This window comes from Scatophagus argus, chromosome 19, assembly GCF_020382885.2.
Source record: "Scatophagus argus isolate fScaArg1 chromosome 19, fScaArg1.pri, whole genome shotgun sequence".
In the NCBI taxonomy this organism is placed as follows: domain Eukaryota; kingdom Metazoa; phylum Chordata; class Actinopteri; family Scatophagidae; genus Scatophagus; species Scatophagus argus.
The window spans coordinates 17,523,291-17,544,585 of NC_058511.1; the positions used below are offsets into that span (position 1 = coordinate 17,523,291).

Here is a 21,295-nt window from a genome sequence, read left to right on the forward strand (position 1 = left end):
TAAGGCCAAAGCCAGATGCTAAATGATTTCCTAGATCAAATATTGATATTTTAAATGAGCACCCTCGGTGGGCCTTTCTTAGCAGCCTCATGTAGTCAGCACATTTTTTTTTTTTTTTTTTTTTTTGTAGGTGTGTGGAGAAATGGAAAGAAAACAGGGAAGGTGGGTGAGGAGAGCAGGAGGGGGAAAACAGCTGGGGGAGAAAAAAAAGAAAAAGAAAATGCATTTAATTTGTTCACCATCACTGTGCCGTGTTGGTTTCAGCAGAATGGGTTATGTGCCGAGTATTTCTCTTTTTCTCAAGGACCTGCCTTTGTACACAGGAGCAGTGAGGGTTGCTGGCTCACAGCAAACTCTAATTGCCCCGAGGCCACAGGCAGCCACTTTCAAACAGGGTCATTCATCTTCCCATGGAAAAGGAAATGGTCTTTGGTCCAGATCCTTAATCACCCCCCTGCTGCAGCGTACAAGGTCATCAGGGAAGTCCTGTGACGGACACACTAACACACCCACATGTATGACAACACAGAACAGCTGAAAGACTGAAGGGGTGCGAGTGTTGGGGTGTCACATTACCAGCGACAGGTAGAGAGGTGCATGTGAGGTAAGCAGACAAGAGGTAGAAGGAAATTTCTTCATCCTCAAATGAAATTGGAACAGCGATTACAGCTCTGAGTTATGGTTTGTGTTACCGTTCTCCCTTCAAAGAGGAAGTGAGGAATTCATGTGGATGTGGTGGCGGGCTGCGCTGAAAGGCGTGACCAAAGAAGAGGCAGAGAGAAGATGAGAGCATGGGGGGAAGGGGGGAGGAGGAGGAGGAGGGCGACGATGACAGGAAAGGAATGGAAAAGGGGTCCATTTCACTGAGGATCACAAGACACTGGCAGAAACTGGTCCTCTAAACAAAATGAAGGTAAATGTATTCCTGCCCGGAAACCAACAGAGGGTGGTTTCTTGAAGCAAAATTACCAGTTAAACCTGGATTACTTGATTAAATCTGGTTTATTCTAACAAAACTTGGCTTCATGAAGGTCATAAATAGGGATTTTATTCCATACTTTAAAGTTATTTTCATGTTGCACCATACATTCTGAAGTGTAATTTTTAAGCAACTAGGAACTTTAATTTGCACTTCAGATGCATGTCACATTACATTATTTTCTTTATCATGTAATAACTGTTTGGTCATTAAAATGCCAGAAAATAATAAAAAACGACATCACATCATCTAGGTACATTTAATTTGCTTGTCTTCTCCTAACAATGATCAAATCCCGAAGGTATTCAGTTTGCTGTCAGGAAATTTTCACATTTGAGAGGCTACAAGCAGTTAATTTCACACATTACTTAAACTTGAATCCAAATTAATATGATAACAAGCAACAAGCTAATTTAACAGAAGAACAAACTTCAACACATCTCTGTCAGTCTCTGTGCTCATCGTCTTCGATTTTGAAGGTGACTTGGTCTGTTTTCCTTCTTGTAATTAAGCTTGTGTGTGTTCAGTATTTGGCTTTGAGCACCACTGATCTCCTCCAACATCTCTCTCTTCATTGTGAATTGATGTGCCCAATGCTTGACGTCCACTTGAGATCTTTGTTGTGAAGTCACGAATATACATATTTGAACAAGGCTTAAATGAATCTGTTCACATTACTTCTGAGTTTGATTTATGATACTAGAGTTGTACTTTTTCATTTCCAGTGCAAAAACACTAAGGAGTTCAATGACTCAATACATCTTGAACAAAGTTGTTCCAATGGCATTCTGTTATTAGTATGCATTATGCACATTGTGAATGGCTGTTTATTAGCTAAATGCAGCTAAGGCTTGTGCTTGTACTGTTTGGGACAAATGGCTTTATAAATAAACCCGAGTTGACCTCACTAATTGCAACAATACAATCAATAAGTAAGACAATATGTTCAACTGGGGAAGCTATTGACTTTCTATTGAGAATGTGTGAAGTCTGAAACAAGCAGCCGAAATTGGACCTTGCACTCTCTAATCCTTGTGGACTACATTTTGATCTCCCTTTTCAATCCATTTTAATATTGCAGTATTTCTCACATTCAAAGGCTATTATGACTTCAAGGCTGTAATACCAAATCAATGTAGGCGTTATGTAATGGCTGATGCTGGCGGCTTTACATCTCCAAAATTAGCCGGGGGTCCCATTTGGGTTCAGTTCCTAACGAGCACAAACCAAATTAAGCATTCAATTTAGTCTCTTTTTAGAAGATGAAAGTTGAAACGTAATCACTAACCAATAGAGAAATGATTTAAAATATACAGTACGCTGAAGCCCTCAACATACATGCAAGGATGACTAACCATGCACACACACAGACACTTTCGGTCTTTACAATTATCCTTCACTGGTTGCTGTGAAGAGCAACAGGTCTCATTGTAGTTTGTGGCAATTCTCTGTGGACACAGAGGAGAAACATTATTGGGCCTTGCTAATAGCTCAGCTGAGCAATGAAACAGAACACATTATTGCTGTGGTACATCAAAGGCTGTGTCTGTGTGATACATATTTAATTAAATCCTATTGACTCTAGCAGACGCATGGTGCATTCTGTGCACACACAGACAGTAATGCATATAAAGATCTGTGAATATTCTCTCTCTTTCTCTCACATACAAACATAAATTCACACACTCTAGAGTGCATATCATAGTCTAGCAGCAAATATATTCACGGTACAGCCAAGTACAGAGATTCATTACTGCTGCTGTGGAATACGTCAGCAGGTCTGTGAGAGCTGCTGTAGCGTGAGCATCAAACACACCTGAAATTATGATTTACTATCACATACACAACGCAGATCAGGGTGTTATATCTGATGGGCTGATTCTGAGGTATGGAGAGTTGGATTAAATAATCAATGTCAATTTCATGTCTGTGGTTTTTTTTTTCAACATATAAGACACATGGTGACATGTTTAGTCTAGTTTGGCACAAAGACAAGAGGCAGTGTAAAGCAGCTAGCATTTGCCAAAGGCAAAAAAGTAACACAAACACCCCAACACATCTTTCAGCACCTCTGGATACATTGAGATACATGCTGTATCTTGCTATCTAGCAAGCTAAGCCGCCGGTTCCAAACTTAAAGCTATCCCTTTGTTGAATACAGAGATTAAATCTATCTTCCAAAAATGTTTGAATATTAATTTAAAGCAGACCAACAAGAAAAATGTAGCTAGAGAAACAACTAGCATAATCTTGTGTGCCAACAGACAGTAATGCAGAAACAGATAACTTTGTTATTAAAGAGGAGAAGCTGTAACTACCCAAGTCTGCTAAAAAAATGCTGGCAATAGAAGTTTAACTTTTAGAGAGTTTAGAGAGTTTTGTTCCCAGAACCATTGTGCTGGAAAAAAGTTAATTAAACACCACTAAGAGAGTGGGATCTCACAGCAACCTTGCAACTTTTTTAAAATGGGTTGGCTCAGGATTTAATATCTACTGTTCCACTTTGATAATCCATGCAAGTCTACTGGCATGTGCTTGGGGACAGATTATTGACATACTGAGTGAAAAAAGAAGAATTTGGATTTGAGATGTCATATGTAATAACATCTGGGATTTTTCTGTAAAATACATAACTGTTCTAATGATGACAGACTAGCTGTATAAATAAAAGGCATTAAAATTATCTTGAATTAAGTAAATTCTTAGTTAATTGCATTTAATCATTTGCATAGCTGGATCTTGCGTTCACAAGCGCTACCACTGTTTTTAGATTGGCAACGTCCACAGTGTCGTGTCAGTTGTGAGTTAGAGTTATTAGTTTGGTGTGTGTATTACGTTATAACCAGTCAGCCACCTCTAGAGGCAGCACAGCATGAGGTGAGTCTGTACACCATCCAGAGCATGTGATGATGTCCTGCCGGTCAGCTCCGAAACAAACTGCTGCACGGTGTGTGTGCCTGTATGTGTAACTAATGTGTGTTGTTGGCTAGCCCCTTGGTGTGTAAGTGCCCTGCTGTGACAGTGGAGGCTGACAAGACAGCAGATTTACACGCACGCACACACACACACAGAGAGAGAGAGAGAGAGAGAGAGAGAGAGAGAGTCTCGGAGGATCTATATAAGCTGTGTTGTGAGGCATGGGGGACATCCATTACAAAAACCCCTGTGGTTCAAAACCCCTGGAGCTTCCTGCTAGTTCTCACACACTGAGAGACAAACTGCCCGGACATGCACACACACACACACTAAGAAGCAAACACATGATCTACAGACAAGAAATTACAAACATTTCACGCCAAGGAGCCTAATGGAAATATCTGCTTGTACATCCTTTCTTGCACACCAAGTGACATGAACAATTCATAAAGAAAGTCACAACCAAATTTTGCACACAATCTGTGGTGACAGAGAAGTCAGACAATCCAAGGCAGTGCTGGAATGAGTCTGTCATGTTGATGTCGGGGGGGACTATTTGGCACCACACATTGAAAAACCTCTGATATTGTGCCTCTGTTCTCTGACAAAGCAAGTGGGTGTGGAAGCAACAGGGCTGACAGATTATCACAGATGTGTGTGTGTATGTGTGTGTTGACGCACATTAACAGTAGCTTCATTTAATTGTTCATGTATGCAGATGTGTGACACAGAGATTAAGAGATCCTTGTACAAACTGCGTGCATTCATGTGTGTGTGTGTGTGTGTTTGAGTGTGTGTGTGTCTCTATTCTTTTAATGAGGCACACGCACCAGCAGGGTCCCCATCATTCTGCTGTCTCCTAATTGGACCTACTGAGCAAATAGCGGACCTCCAGCATTCATCTCCCAGAATTCACTGGGAGCTGGGGTGACTAGCATGTCACCCAGAATGGAGAAGTAAAAAGACTGAAGAAAGGAGTAAAAAAAGATGAAAGGAAGTTTGGAATAAAGAAAGCATCCCGAGGAATAACTGCAAACTAGTTTGACCTTTACACAATTACTGGCAGGTCTTGTTGTGAAGGAGGATGATCACATAGTCAAAATAACTGAGAAGAAAAGATGACTGACAGCAGGTGGAGAAGCGGAGCAGAGCTGCATACGAGCACTCGTGCTCACGTACGCACACTCGTACACGCAAGCAGATCAACACACAGATGAACACACTCATCACACATCATCTAGCAGACTACCATGTGGAGACACACAGCATGCTGCACAGTGCCTGCCTCACTACCTCTTGAAGAGAGAATAAATCAGTGATTATCTTATATCCCCAGGCGTTAAGCAACATCCTTGATGTACTTTAGATAGACAGTGTAAAAGAAGCAAGTCGAGGAAAACAGTGAGAACACATCATGGGACATCGTGGCAGCTTAGTATGCAAAATCTTATCTTGCAACGCCGCATGCTGATTCTGGTTCACGACCTTTACTTTACATTGTCCATTCTCTCCAAACTTGTCGCTTCACAACATCTAGCAAATCCTGCAAATGATCTGAAAATTCAAAAGTCACACTGTGCCAAAGAATAGTGATATTATTGTCATCATGCAATGTGTATCCAAGTGCATCGATAGGGCATTATTTCTCGCTTCTCAGCAGAAAGAGCCCAATTAAACTGCAAACAATTTAGCTCTCATTCTCCCGTCTCCTGAGCACCAGGCCAGTTGAAGATGATGGACGCAAGCAATTTCTTTAACACGGCAACCATGCAAATCACTTTCAGAGTCTCTCCCTCAGCTGTTTTCCCCCCACGGTACTCTAGATTGCAGCCTCCTTTCCTAATTGTTCCCAAACATCTCAGGCCAGCAGCGCGAGTTAATTGAGTACGAGAGACGTTGATCTCCCATGATAGAGAGCCTTGCATAAATGAGTGTTCCCAAAACGAATATCCACATCAAACCAGCAAGCATAAAATACGTTCTTTGCTTCAGCCAGAATTCTGTGGAGCTGAAGGACCTAGATAGCATAACAGCTACTACCTGTATTAGTTCACTGTCACTTTGTTGTTGTTTTTTTTTCTTTTTATCTCCAGTTCATATATGAAGCTCGGTTTTGTTGTAATTGCTCATCAGGGGAGCTTCCAAACATTCTAGGTTACGAGTGTGTGTGTAAAATAGACATTTCTATCATTCATCATTTGGATTGCCAGTCAACAGAGCCGAAGAGAAAACATGGGGTATACACATAGAATTTGCAGCGATACAACAGCAGCACTCCTACACGCACAGTGCATACTGCAAACCCAGAACCAAGTCATTGATTTTGATTCAAACTTTGAATTATTTTAATCGATGGCTCCCAACCAGGGTGTACGGACCCCTTGAAGGTGGCACAAAATAAACTGAAGCGGTCTGGAGGTAACTAACAGGATAAGAATAATGAAAAAATGCAATGAAAGACTCAGAGAGCTCAAGACTATTTCTTTTTGAGGGGTTATAATGCGAAAGATTTGGGAACACAAGTTTCATTTATTGTAGAAGTTGCTTTTTGACAGCAGCGTACAGAGCACATTTGAGCTTTTGGAAGAGTACTGCACTGATTGAGCATTGCACTTCTTTGACAGTGTCAGACCAATGATGGACAGTTTAAAAAAGGATCAAAATCGATGCAGCACAACCAGAGACAACATCTTTTTTGCTTCACTAATTCCTCTTCCTTGCCAAAATCTGGCGCGTACATTACCCATGATGCAACCTGACAGCTGACAAAAATCTTTTGGACATTCAGGTGTGTTATGCTCATAGCGGCTAATGTAGCTTTGAGCAGCCACAAACAGAGATGAGCAGTGGATTAAAGAGGTCACTCATTTCTAACTCCTGATATGTTTCACTTTCAGACTTACAGCCTTCTAACTGACACTGCCTCAAGTGATCACTTTAAGTTGTGGAGCCACAAAAGGCTTTATATAAATATATATATATATATATATATATATATATATATAATCTATTCATAAATGTAGTAATGCTCAACAAGATTTCAATGTGTTAGGTTGGTGCAGTTTCCTTTTAATAAGAGACTCTCCCATGCAACTAGCAGAATTTTAACTGTGTGACTTAAAAAATAATTGTCATTTAAAGAGCTAATGTCAGACTGTTTATTCTATGGTAGAGAGCAAGCTGCTTGATAAAAAAGCATGCAGGGGTTTGACACTGAAACTGAAACACAGCTTAAAGCAAATAGGTTTATAACAGGACAATATTTATTTCCATTATGCTTGTTTATATATATTGACCATTGAATTAATGCCTTTCTAGACCTTATTTAGCTGTCTTGCGAAGTCAATAAAGAGGTAATTATTATTTATGATGATGGAATGAAGAAAAGTAAAGGGCTTTTGGCAGAGTGTGAGATTTGTTCACGGTGAACTTTTCAGTTGTTCCCCTGCTTGATGAAGAGCAGATATTGAGCATGATCTTCACATTATGTATGCATTTCTGTGTGCACGCATTACCATGGATATACCCAGTGTGTGGAGGGCAGGCAGCTAAAGCTTACACGGTTAGTCACCCCCCAACTCTGACGCACATGATCAAAGAGATGTTCCCACTGCTCAATGGATGGAACACAGCATGATGAGTCGGCTCAGAGATCAGGATCATGGGTGGGTGTGATGTTCAGAATTAGCCAGCTAGTTGGCATATCTAATGCAAGGTCTCAGACCATTTATAATATTTATTAAGAAACAAATGTGATGTGGCAAAAACAAATTTAAATCAGTTACAGTGAATGTTAGGCACTCAGGCAGTATTGGACATCATTTTATGGATTGCTATTGAACCATCACCTGTAAATCTCTCAGTACTCTACTCTTTGTCCATTTGATTAACCAGGTCTCTCTTTTTTTTGTCTACACTACTTTCTGGTCCCCCAGTGGACCACCTGACCTACAGAGCGGCCTCGTAACATACTGACGGAAAGAGAGACAGAGGGAAAAGAAAATGAAAGGCGTGGGTCGTGTCAGTATGTCGTAGCTATCATTAATTAAGCGTGAGATTGGTTCTCTCCATTTCCCACCCCTGTCTCTCATTCTGTTGATCCTGTTGAGATGTCGAGGGATTCGCCACTTCTCACCTCACGAAAAGAAAACAGCTAGTGCTGGTAAAATGGACCAAAAGAAAAAAAAAATAGATGTGCACACATTTTAGTCTACACGTGCGCACATACACCCTACTCCTTAAACAGCTGCATGCTGGAGTCCAGCACCATGTCAGATACCTATGGCTCTCTTTCAGCACTGCAGTACATCACTAATGATAGCTGAACTCCCTCAACTCTCCTATACTACCCTGAGGGGTGGAGAAATCTGCCAGAATGGTACAGGTCCTGTTCGTACCTCTCACACCACAGTATTTGACAGCCAACTAGGGAACAGCAAAAATTAAAGGCCTTGGCAAATGAAATTCTGTGACACAGTGGTGTGAATCAAAGCAGACGCTGCCATGGGAAGTTGTGGAAGAAGAATGAACAAAGTACACTCTCTGAAGGAATACAAAAGTAAAGTGAAAAGTTAGTGAGGGCAAAAAAAAAAAAAAAAAAAAACCCCCAAAAAACATAAAAAATATATATTTTTGTTGTTAAGTTACCAAAGTGCATCATCTGGCATCTAGCAGCCGCATGCTGGGTATTGACAAAAGATGTATAGCTTCATCATTTCACCTTGAAAAGGAGAGTGCTTTGTCTAAAAGCTCTTTAACTGCGTGCTGAACTTTATTGACTTTGATATTAATAGCCTCTGACACAAAATGCCATTTTAGCAAATCCACGCTTTTTTTCTTATCTGATGTGACCTTGTTGATGGAGATGGTGGTGTAATGTATCTCAGCTCAGTCGTCATCACAGCGGATTATTGATGCCACACACAGACGGAATAGATATGGACTGCTTCGCTTCACCAGGTCTTTCTTTGTCAGTCCTGTCAAAATCACTGGGTATTTAGCTGCTTTTGAACAGCTAGCTCTCCTCCCACACTTGCACTGATAGAGACGTACAAGTGTCAGCACTAACATGAAGGGCCATCATCACTGCACACCAGGCAATCGCTAGTTGAGGTGAAGAGGCTGACAACAGTGGTCCCTGTCTGTCATCCACCAACCAACCTCTCCCACAACGCTGTTTCACCCCTAAGGGAGAGTTATCGCTTTAATATGAACAACGAACGGCTGAATTTGTCCTCTGGGTGTCAAAGGACCACGCAGCATGATTATTTTCTTGGCACAACAGTGACATTCATTGGCTTGGACTCAAGAAGTATTGGAGAATGGCCTCTGTTAGGCTGGATTGAGTGAGTGACAGATGGAGATGGACAGAAACAGAAAAAGAGAGAGAAACACAAGAAATGTAGAGAAAAGGAGCAGTGGCAAGGCTGGCTTTGCACACCTCAATGAACAGCAGCACTTCAATCCCTGATAAAATGAGAAATACAGTATCCTGACCTTGACTGATCAAGCAGAGAAAAAAGCAGCGCAGCTACAATCTACCCACACAGTCACAAAAAGTCACGGTAACATATGAAACAGTAGAGGAGGAACAAGGTTTTTTTTTGGAGGTTTTTCACTTTGTCCCATTTTTAACCCTGATAATCAAAAAATCAAAACATTTAGCCGAGAGACTCACCCACAGGAATGCAGGTATTCTGATGTCCTATAAGGATAAATGCACCTGAACACCACAGTTTGCCAATTTGGGACATATGCTTGTTTACTTTATGACTGAGGGTTAAGATAGGATGATATAAATGAGTGCACTATGAAAGCTTACTAATTAACACATTACATTTTGCTTGTTCAATCCATGCTGACACTTTAGAGTAAAAACTATGATAGATGGAGTTATAAGCTGGGATATTTCCGGGCACAGTGACTTCCTGGAAGTTATTAGTACCAAACAAGACACAATGGATTGCTGTTTTTACTCTGTTTTTTGTACTGTTTCCAGTCTTTATGCTAAGCCAAGCTAACTAGCTGCTGGCTATAGTTTCACATGGAACTGAACTCTCTCTCTCTCTTTTTCTTTTTTTTTTTTGCAAGCACTAGAACACTTATAAATAGTCACCTCTCCTCCTCTCTTGGCTTCCCTACCTGAATAGTTGGTGGTGAACGCTGCTTGCGGGTGGTTGTCGTGGACAGTGTAGTGGTGGTCTCGATAAAGGTAGTGGACATCTCCGGCGGCACCGAGGTGGTGGTGCGAGCTGCGCCTCGGCTACTCGGCACGTCGCCCACGAGCCGCACGCTGCCATTCACCTTGATGTTGACGTGGCCCTCAGCAGCCATGTTGAGCACTTTGAGGCCGTTGTAGTAGAGACCGGAGAGCTGGCCCTGGTATGGTCGCTTCCGGTCATTTCCACCGATGGAGATGGTGGCCTGAGTGTTGAAGATTGTCAGCTGCCGGCCTGACGCAGGAGGGAGAAACGGTTAATATGCTTATGATGGAAAACTCATAAGGTTGTCATAAGAAGCTGTCACTTTGACATGCATCACCTTGAAGAGGAACTAAACTTTCAGTGGGAAATAGATGCATTAACGCAAAACTTCAATAAAAATGTCAATTAACACTATTAATTTACTGCTGGATTAAATGACTGTGGATGGAGTTGAAATGGTGTGTGCAATGGTGATGCAACATGCTTTTACTATGAAAAAGTATTTCACCTTTTTGTTCATAAAAACAGCAGCTATATGCACTGTTATCTACAGTAGGAAGGCTCTTAATAAAAAAGAAAAAGCACCCCTTAAAGAGACTGCGAACGCTGAAAACAACAGACACCATGGAGCTATAGCAGCGATATCGTAAAGGAACAAACACGTGCAGGTGAGTTTGAAAAATGAGCTGGAACGTGTTCCACAGGCACTGTTACTATTCTCTGGACAAAACAATGGATGCATGCGGTAAAATGATTAATAAATATGTATACAGGCTTTGGCATATTATGATAACGTATAAGCAATACACACTCACTACATGTCATGGTGAATTTCATTAAGAGAACCCTAAATATCATTGTCAAAACACACTGCTCATGCATTAATTATGAAATGAAAATACCCCAAACTTTCACAATACAGGAATCATAATTAAAAATCTAATTTGTATAATTATAAACACATAACACTGTAAGCTTGTTTTACTGGAGGCATTTGCACAATTTCAATAAAATTACATTGGGTATGGAATGACAGGAGCAGAACGTTCATATCACGGAAGTGAAAATGAAATAGCAGTCATGAAGTCATGCATGCAGCAGTAATGGCATTTATAAGACCTGCCTGTGTTTTAGGGGTTGTTAAAGGGACTTTATAATCAGGTTAAGATGTTTATGTGCAATGGACTTTAAATGAAGTTTATAAAGATATTATGCCAGCTAAGAAAATTTAACACTCACCAAAAGAAGATGAGGAGCACACTTTTAATCCCCGCAAATGTTTTAAACATAAACGAGGTGCTGACTTTATAATCTCGGTGACTGAAAAGCACAACTCTATCAGGGCGCAGTCCACCTTGGCAGGTTCACTGCGATGCTTTGCCGTCAAAAAGGTTTCCAATTAGCTCCCCATCACCAAACAAGTGAGGATTTTATTGCGTGCGATGTGTTTAACTACAATCAGATAAATTAGAGCAGGGAAAAGCACCTGCTGTTTGGAAAGTTTTCAGGGGGATATGCCCACTGATTAGTTTGTTCTCAAACATTGCAGAGGATTTGAGCCAAGGGAGGTAATTCTCCTCTCAAAACAATCGGTCTACTGTTGCAGCATAGATAATACCATCTCGCAGTCAATTTTGGAAAAAACAAAAACAAAAAAAAGATTAGGAGCACTTGATACTTGTAATCTTATTGTTTCACTGTTTATAAAATCCTTTATAAATATACCAGTCCCTTTAACTGGACACCATGATTCAACAAAATTTAAAAAGATGACAATGACAAGAACGGGAAAGAAATAAAAGAAAATAAAAACAAAGGAAAGTACAAAAAGTAACAAACAACGCTTAGTTTTACTTGTTTTTTAAAGGGTTTAAGGGGTGGTTATTCATTCGCAGAGGTTGAAAGGGAACAAGCCGATGAAATGACAGAAAAAGAAAGAAAAACATTCTTAGAAGTTCGGTAAAGATTTACCTTTCTCCTGAAGCCAATCTTCTACTGGCCGGGTATATTTGAACGGGATTTTCTTATTTGCCATTTGATAGCGCTCAATGTCGCTGTTGCCTTTAAAGTTTGAAAGTTTAACAAACAGCTTGAAACAGTTGGCAACAGCAACAGACATCACACATTTATACAGTGTTTTATAAGGAGTTTTATCTTTGTTTAGAAATATTTATAAAAGCTTTATGATGTTTTTTTTTTTCAAGTAGCTTTAGTTTAAATTTTTAAATTCATATTTGCATAGCACTCTCCACACCTAACTTTAACAAAATATCCATCCATTAAAAGGTACATAAGCACATGACCTGCAAAAATAAGCCAATAAAACCCCCCCACAGAAAATACATCACAGTCTACGTAACAAGTCCCATAATACATTCATCATATTACACAATAAAGATGGAGGAAAGACTATCAAGAGGTTATAAAGGTAGACATGCATTTACCGCCTTTCTCTGAAGCAAATTGGGGGTAATTAATGTGCAACAATTCTCCCACTGGACACCACCTGCTTTATATTTCCAGGGCCAAGGAATGATTCAGCTTAGTAGCGTATTTGGAAGGAAGGAGCTGTGTAGCAGGTTTGCAAGAGAAGCAGGGCAGCAACAGAGAAAGAAGAGGTAATTTCAAGTACTGCAGACCTATTGGGAGGGAAGTCCCACAGTGACACAGATTTGAGGAGAACAATGAATACAAATGAGATCATTACTGACATAGTAGGAGGCCTTTTGGGTTAAAAAAAAACAAAAAAACACTACACCACAGCTGCTAAAGTCTCCCCTTGTGAGACCATGGCTAACATGTTCTAGGTATATGGGAATTATTGATAATAGCGAGCTTTTTACAGGGAATGTTGTGTGTGTACTTGGTATTATTTCTGAAATGATAGGATGTCTCTTTATGTGTGCGCCAGCATGCAATATTTTGTCCGACAATCGCAGAGGCATTCCCTCTGAAAGGTGCCACGAGTCTGGCAACACTGAGAATTGAGATGCACAGCTTTGTCTTTCAACACTTTGAGGTATGACAAAAGCCTGTGAAGCCTGTATAGAATTATGAATGACGCCATGATGTCTCTCCATACCCATGTGGGAAGGTATTTGGAGGGAAAAAAAAAGGCACCAGAGCGTCATCGTTTATAACACAAGTGAAAGGGCAAGGCTTCATAATTGTGAGAAAAGCTCTTCTGGAATTGTGTCTGTTTGGCTGTTAGAATTCTCTCAGGTGATTTATCAGCTGACAACATCATACAGACACACACACACACACACTCATGGTGATCGTCCTGAGTAATAGTGTGACAACAGGGTTTCTGGCTACGATATCATGCTTGATTGAAAATGAAAAATCTTCTTAACTTATGTTCTTGCTTGGTCCAGTTATTTGTTGCATACCACCCTATCACCTGATACACATATGCACCACAATTACAATAAACGATTCATTAAGACATTTAAGCTCCAAAGCACTTAGGTAAACCAAAGCTCGTCTTGGTTTCCTCTCCTTCTCTCAGCTTTATCTTTTTATCATTCCTTTCTACCTTTCGTATTCAGAGAAAAGCCAGCCAAGAGCTCAGTTCATAGCCAGCTGGGATGGAGTCTGGAAATGACTGCAAGGGAGCTCAAGGAGCTAAAGGACTGTGTCTGCAGCGTGCCAGCAGGTTAATCAGCTACTAGCAGGACTCCCTCCCCATTGCTTTGATCTCAAGAAGGTTTCAGCTGGCAGCCAAATACACTCTTCTCTGGACAAGGGCCACAGAAGGAGGCATGATGGTTGTATGCGAAACCAGGGGACAGGCAGAAAGGCGAGGAGTTTGAAGAGGAGGGAGAACATGAAACATCTTAAAATCTGTCACTCTTATTGTCACTCAACAGGAGTGGATTCACATCTGAAACTGAGGGAAGCTGGTGAAAGTTTGCCGTGCATTGCTAATGGCGTCGACTCAGGTATAGCTCTTACATTGTTCTAGGTGATTAATGAGGTGACAGTCTCCTTGTAATGAATACACCACAAGCTAATTGTCCAACTAATGAGAAATGAGAAAATCTCTCTAGTTTGTCAGTTTGATCTTCAATTTCTAAAGGTGACTCTAGAATGGATGACCTTGCCAATATAAGCACTATTGTTTATTATAAAATCACCATGCCTTTTTTTCCCAAAGCTGAGCAGAAAGATATTTTCATCAGCCATTCAGCACTGCAAAGAGGAACTTTAACAGCATTGTGTGTTCGATGTTTTGTCACTGTCAAAGAGCCCATTTAAGTGCAATCTAAAATCTATATTACTGTTTTTGGCTCATACATTCCACTCAACTCAGATCCTTTCACTAATAACAACAGTAATTTGAGTGTTTTATATGTACATTTTGTTCAGTTGCTTTTTATGTAATGGTTTGGTTTAAATCTCAAGCATATGAATCAATTCGTACAAAGATTGTCTTAAAAGGTGTATGAAATAGTATCACCACTTTCTCATAGTGATCTAATTCTGAAAACACTATATGTCTTTTGAAATATATAGATATATAAAAAATGTAAAAAAATAATAATAATAAAAAAAATAAAAATATTTTTCTACTGAGATGAGTTTGATGACTGCGCTTTTTAGTGCAGCATGCAGTCAACACATTTTGGATTGTAATTTTTTAATAGGTTAATATTTAATTATGATGAGAAAAAAACAGATTTTTTTCCTTGAGCTTTAATTTCTATTTGTATATATAAAGGTGGAAATCACACAAAAAAAATCATGATTCCTCATTATTTGTATTGTGTACTGTTGAAACATACTGTAGCTGCATTTTTCCTAACATATAACATGTTTTCTAATCTCCATCTACATGTGCATTACTGGACAGCCGCCGTTTAATTCTGTAACACTGAATTTCAGAACATCTCATGCATATTACAAATTTTACAACATGCATTTGCATAGCTGAGTGGCTGAATGCAGACCCGTTTAAACTTGTAAAAGATCTATATTTTTTATAAGTTGTTGCTGATTGCATGTTTATTCACAGTGTGTGTGCGTCTCCTTTAGCCCTAACGCATGTCCTCGCCATTTTTCTTTCTCCCAGCCAAAACAATGTCTAAATGTTTCCCCTTTGGTGGCAGCAATTCAGTCAACACAAACACTGGCACGGCGACAGTCATCTGCTGGTCGGTTGCTTCATTCTATCCAGTTTGCTTGCCAGACTAATCTCACTGGGGTTCCATCACAGGGCCAGCGCTGAGAGTGCATCAAAACTGTGAAAATGGCTACCGTGACAGGCTCCTGGCATTCTCTCCATTTGGGGATGATGAGTACATTTGATATATTGCGGCCCTGTCCAAAAATCATCATTCCACTGCTACACTCCATGGCTAGCTGCTGCAGCCCCTGGTTATGAATATCCTGCACCACCCACCTCCTTTCCAATCTATACCTGACTTTCATCTCTGTCTCTTTCTCTCTCTCTCCGTCTGGCTATTCATTCACCTACCCAACTTTCTGTCTATTCCTCTTTTCTCGTCAGCCCGCCATCCATCCAGCGATTCCCTGCTTCTTCATCTGCACCCTGTGATTCTCTTCCTCTCCATCTCTCTCCCAATGCAATCAGCTCTCCTTGCTCTCCTCGGCTGAATCAGGCCTCTTCAGCTGAAGTCACAATTCTGATACCATTTATCTACTTTTCACTCACTCTTTATTCCTTTTCTCCGCTTCTCTACCCATCTATCTGTCCATATGTCAGCGCTTTCTCCCTTTTGTCGACATTTACTCCATTACATGTTTCTCTATACCCTCAGTGTCTGCATTTCTTTTCTATTCACCCTAGTCGCTCTGTTTCTCCGGCTCGCTTTAGCTCTATCATCCTTCCATTCTCTCTCAGACGTCAGATAAAGCCAGGGAGTAAATTCATCATTTATCAGGTTGGTCTTAAATTTATGGTGCTGAAAGGATGAATTAAACTGGCGGCTTCTACACTCAGCTTAGTTGTGAGAATGACAGAGATTGTGTCTCAGAGAGGGCTAATCATGCTTGGCCCCAGGGACATATAGGGATTTATCTTGCTCCTGAGAAATTGTTTTGTCTGCATTTCAAGACAAAGATTGGCGGATATTTTGAAATGGTGCCGCTCATTGTGTTTGTTTCAGGTTGCAGGAGTCGCAACACTGTGGGCATCAGCGCATGGATAAAAGTCTTTGTGTGTTTGAGTGCATGTGCGTCTGAAAGTGAACACAAGGCCGTTCTTGTTATGATCGACCCTCTTGTACCCACCAGAAATGATGGAACGCACACACACAGATACACTTTCCCCGAGGCCCAAGCAGAGTAGTCAGGCCAGTGGTCATTTATCTGAGACAATGCCTGAGCCTCAGCCAACTCCGGCAAAGTGCGATGCACAATTTCTGCCTGGCTCGGTCTAGTAATTCTTTGATTAAAAGATTCAAACTCACGCAAAAAGGACATGTAATCCAAAATCAAAGAGTACAGGGATTCAGAGTGTTATATAAGGAAATCAGAACGCTCTCACTAAACAAAGGCAAACCCCTGCAGTAATGTGGATTGTCACAAAAGCACATAAGACTGCAGGAGAGATGCACGGCCTTGATGAACAACGAATGGAAAAGGATAAGAAACGTGGATATAAAGGAATTTGAGAACAAAAAAGCATGGAGATCTGAGAGGGCACTGTTAGAGGAGGGAGATAATTAGGGAAAAGGAGAGACAAAGCAGTCAACACACACATGCATTCGATGCCCACACACTGACAAACACACTGAGCACGTGTAAGCTACCACAGCCTGATTGAAATGCTGCTGTATGAGATGAGTGTGCTTATATTGTTGTACAGAAGAATGTGAAAGAGAGGCGCAGAAGTCCTTCTCTGTCTCAGCTCTTAATATTTACAATGTGCAGCTTTATCTTGTGTCTGTGATAATCACTACAAAGCATGTTTAAAAAAAAAAATAGTTTACAAAAAAATCTTAATCAAATGTCACTCCATCAATAAAGACTAAACAGAAAATGTGGACAGACGATCAGGCGGGCTGTAAACAAGACAACAGTGACCAGTTTCATTAATAATGTAATCCAGTACAAGAGCTCTGACACATATTCTAGCTACATAACGCTTAAAATGGCCACTTTTTGTTCAAACTCTCTTAAGGACACTTCTCTTAAACAAGTGTTAATTCAACTTTATGTTTATTGTCAATATTGATTGATCAGAAAGTACTTCAGTCAATGCAAAGGAGTCCACTGTAAAGCCTAACCTTAATAAACAAATCATTACATTAACATCTCAAAACTGAACATTATTATCTTTGAGTTCTAATTTATGACTTTGTTGTTGAATTGGATTGCTCTAAATTTTACACTTTTTTTGAATGTAGATTAATTTAGGTATAAGGTATAAGCTGATGCTTAGACTCAGTTAATCTTTGCTAGTATATCTTCTTTGGTTGTGCCCATACTTACCCAAGGTGTAGAGTGCAATATCTGAAAAGCTGTCAAAGGTCTACTCCAGAGACATTCCGTTCACCTATGACCTGGAAAGTCATTTTCACATGACGACCCACATTCATGATGGTCATATACTTGGCAGTATTAGTGACTCTGAGCTGCATGGCTATATGAGCATGGTACTGCATTTAACATGACCTGCACAGCAAAATTCTCAGAGTTAATTTTAACAGTTTGCACTGTTAAAAGTTAATTTAACGGTAAAGAAGCCGATTGTGTAAGAGAGTTGGAGTCATTGGGTGGCGTTTGGGACTCTACTCAGCAGTGTTAGAAATGACTCTCTTGGAGTTGATTTAACATTATAAAATTTGCAGTGTGCTTGTTTGTGTCCTTGCTGCAGAAATCTAAAGACTGTGATAACATCTTCAGTTTGATTATTTTCCAATTGTCTGACAGTCTTTTTGGTTCTATGTAGTTTAATGCCCCTCAAATTGTTTTGTATGTCTTTTATTTTGAAATTGTTAAATTGGAAGCTGTAATTGCGTGAAGTATGAAAACTACATGGGTTTAATTAAATTATCAAACAAGTCGAAACATCTAAGACGAAATACAAGCACAAATGAAACATTGGTAATGATCACTAACTGTGTGCAGACAATTACGTCTGACAGTTAAGTCAAAGATGAACCAGAACGTTGATGGATTTTTAAATGGTGAGTTGGGTGATAATTTTGTTTTGTTTAAAACTTGTATGTTTATCTGAATGCTTGTGCTTCTTGCCTCATCGAACTAATTTTCAGTTATGCCGCTATGTTCCCAGATAATCAATAGTTCACTTAATGAATATGATGTTATTATAACTGTTAAGAACAATCACTGCAAAAATAAGGTCCAATTAATAATAAAGTGAAATTGTCTATTAAGAAGTAATTCCTGAGAAGGCAATGTGTGTTAACTTGACCCAACATTGTTCTAGTAATAATAATTAAAATCAAATTATGATGCCATTTAAAGATCTATGCCTCTACACTTTTGTGGGCCAGTTTTTCAAACAATGCTATCTAAATGTCCAATGCACACGCCCCACACTATTTTGCAAGCAGCTTTGAATGACAAGCAATCCACCAGCACCTTTGTCTTCTCATATTCTACACCAAGGAGAGGGCGCATGCCAAGATCCGGTAACTGTTTATTGAACGACCTGAGAGCCTCATGGCGGCTGCTGCCTTCAAGTTAAGCATCTGGAGTGTAAGAAAGCAGTCGATGAGTCTGCACCCTAACATGTAATTACTCATGAGATGACAACGTCTTTACAAGGGAGAGAGGGCGAAAAAAAAAAAGAAAGAAAAATCAATCATTGGTGAATTACTATCACTGAGTGCCCTGCAAATTACCTGTGCAGAAGAAAAAAAAGAAATTACCACGCATTCGATCTCTCGACCTCAACACCGTTCCAAGACAATGGCAGGTGGACAGAGAAGGCAACAAATCTCAATGGGATAACCTGGAATTAATCCAAAGCTAAAAAGAGTTTCTTTTTTCTGATGTGCACTGCTTAAACTGAGATGCAAACCTAACAGCCATTTAGCAGTGATTTCTGAATGGACGCTGGCTTTGGATCATAGATGTTGACAGACATATTGATAGAAGATGGAGAAAACAAAAATGGAACGTTGATACCGGAGGCACTTGACACGACTTTCCATTAAAGATGAAGCGCAATTAAACTTTTGTGCAATACGGAGAGATGCGATAACTATCTCCGTTAAACACTGCAGTCACAATAACTCAATTTCTTTAGTGAGTGTTTTTGCGTACGTGATGGAGATATCACTCGTGTGCATTTTGTGTGCCACATGTTATGGAATTTCTCCGTATTTTTCGGCGTAAGTGTGGCTGAAATGCAGTTATGAAACCCGTCTAACTTTATCTATTCAAAGAAAAGCGAAAGACAGCCAACGGCAAAAGAAAGCCAGAGACAGAAGAGATTAACATCACCTGCGCTGGCATTGAACCAAACCAAAACAGCGTGCCAGGTCACGCCAGGAGAGGATGCTGCCCTGTCCTCGGTGAAGGCATGCAACTCGGAGCATGCTGTAGGGCTGCTGAGACATAGGGCTTAAAAGTGAAAGGGATCAAGTCCTATTTGTGAACTCCCTAGTATTTGGAAAGAAAGCTATTTTAGCTACTCTTCACATTTGCTCCTCATCTGGTAATGTAAAACTATATAAAACTGTCTGTTTATTCAGTGTTTGTTCATATCAAATTATATCTTGCCGCCATGGCACAATTTTTCCTCAGAGATCAATGAAGCTTCATATTATTTTTTGTCATCCCAACTCCTCCTTTGCCTGAATTGCCACTTCGCGCCCATGTTGCTTCCCCGTGTGTCTGCTCTGTTTGACTAAGTGAAGAGTTGGTAATAGGGAACAAGAAAACAAAGGTGTCCTCTCCTAAGCTGGCAGGCATGGAGACACAGGTATCAAAGACCAGGAGAGGCAACTTAATTTAATGGATTGTTAAGCAGAAGAGAGAGAGGATTTTTTCCTTTCCGTTCTTCCTTCTCTCACCCTTTTCTCACTCTCTCACCCTGCTAGCTGAGAGGCACATCTCTGTGCCAAATGAGGGGAGAGCCTGGGCCTCCAAATGGAGCAGACTACGTTTGATGACCCTATTTGTATTCTGCTGCTGTGCTGCTTCTGCTGACCTGGGAATGAGAGATACAAGCAGGCAGCAGCTTTATCTGGCCAACAGGCCACCCTTGGTTTCTGCCTCCACCCTCTCCTTGCATGCCCAACGACCAAATGCCTCTTGGTGCCTTTTAATCCCTTTCCTGAAATGGACTGGCCAGATGTTGCACAGTTAATGCTTCTTGCAAGACAAAAGATTCTAGCCTCATGTGCTCCTCTCCTGTGGAGTCAGGTTTGAGGGCATGAAAGTAGAGTTTTTTGAGACATGGTTTGCAGCAGTGTGTGTGCCAGTTAACAAGCAACTGAATGTCTCTTAGTCTTCAGAGACTGCTTACTTAAAACAATAAGGAGAAAGTTAATCTTTTTGTTTGTTTCTTATTGTTGGTGCCCTTTGCTTAAACAAACAGGTGGTGTCCTGTGGTTTTAAAATGATAATTTTATTGTAACTGTGGCAGAAAGTCATTAGACAAAAGAATAAAAGGGGCAGTACCTGTGGGGAAGTGTTCATTGACTGGCCAGTTGTCAACCTGCAAAGTGGCATTCCCCCCATTCCTGGTGAATCGGACCAAATGGTATTTGCCATCGTTAACTGCTGTGGTTGACTCCTTAACACTGATGTCCACTGTCCCAATGTTGAACGTCACACCTATTTTGCCTTGCTCCTGAAAAAGACACAAAGAAAAGAAGAAGAGCGAAAACGGTTAGTTGTATGATTCTGGGATATCAGAATGAATCCAGATCTTTGATCATTAAACTTTACTGGATTGGCGAGTCCCATCAAATGCAGGGAGCTCTAATTCTCAATAAGAGCAAGTCACACCAAATCTTTCTCAACTGTCAAAGCTAGACAAATTTGAAATTGAAAATCGAACTGCTAGATTTGACCTATTGCTGTGCAGTAATTAATTAATTATACAATAAACTAACTGTAAAAAGTTCAATGGAGCTACTTGGATGAATGCCCTCGGCTGGTGCTAATGTTGAACTACTCAGAGAACCTGAGGACGCTAGCTCGCTACGCTTCATTATACCACTGTAATGTGATGAAAATAGGCTGCCAGCAG

At 40.3% G+C, this 21,295-nt stretch overlaps 1 protein-coding gene across 2 annotated transcripts in view; it reads right to left on the minus strand.

Annotated features, from left to right (window-relative positions):
• LOC124050229 (neurexin-3b) overlaps positions 1-21,295 on the minus strand; it is a 279,720-nt gene that overhangs the window by 21,347 nt on the left and 237,078 nt on the right. For both annotated transcript variants that reach the window (XM_046372542.1, XM_046372543.1), the window contains exons 18-20: positions 20,722-20,893; positions 12,070-12,159; positions 10,037-10,347 (exon numbers count right to left, since the gene is read on the minus strand). In XM_046372542.1, the coding sequence (XP_046228498.1) occupies positions 10,037-10,347; positions 12,070-12,159; positions 20,722-20,893 (573 nt within the window). The remainder of the gene's footprint in view (positions 1-10,036; positions 10,348-12,069; positions 12,160-20,721; positions 20,894-21,295) is intronic.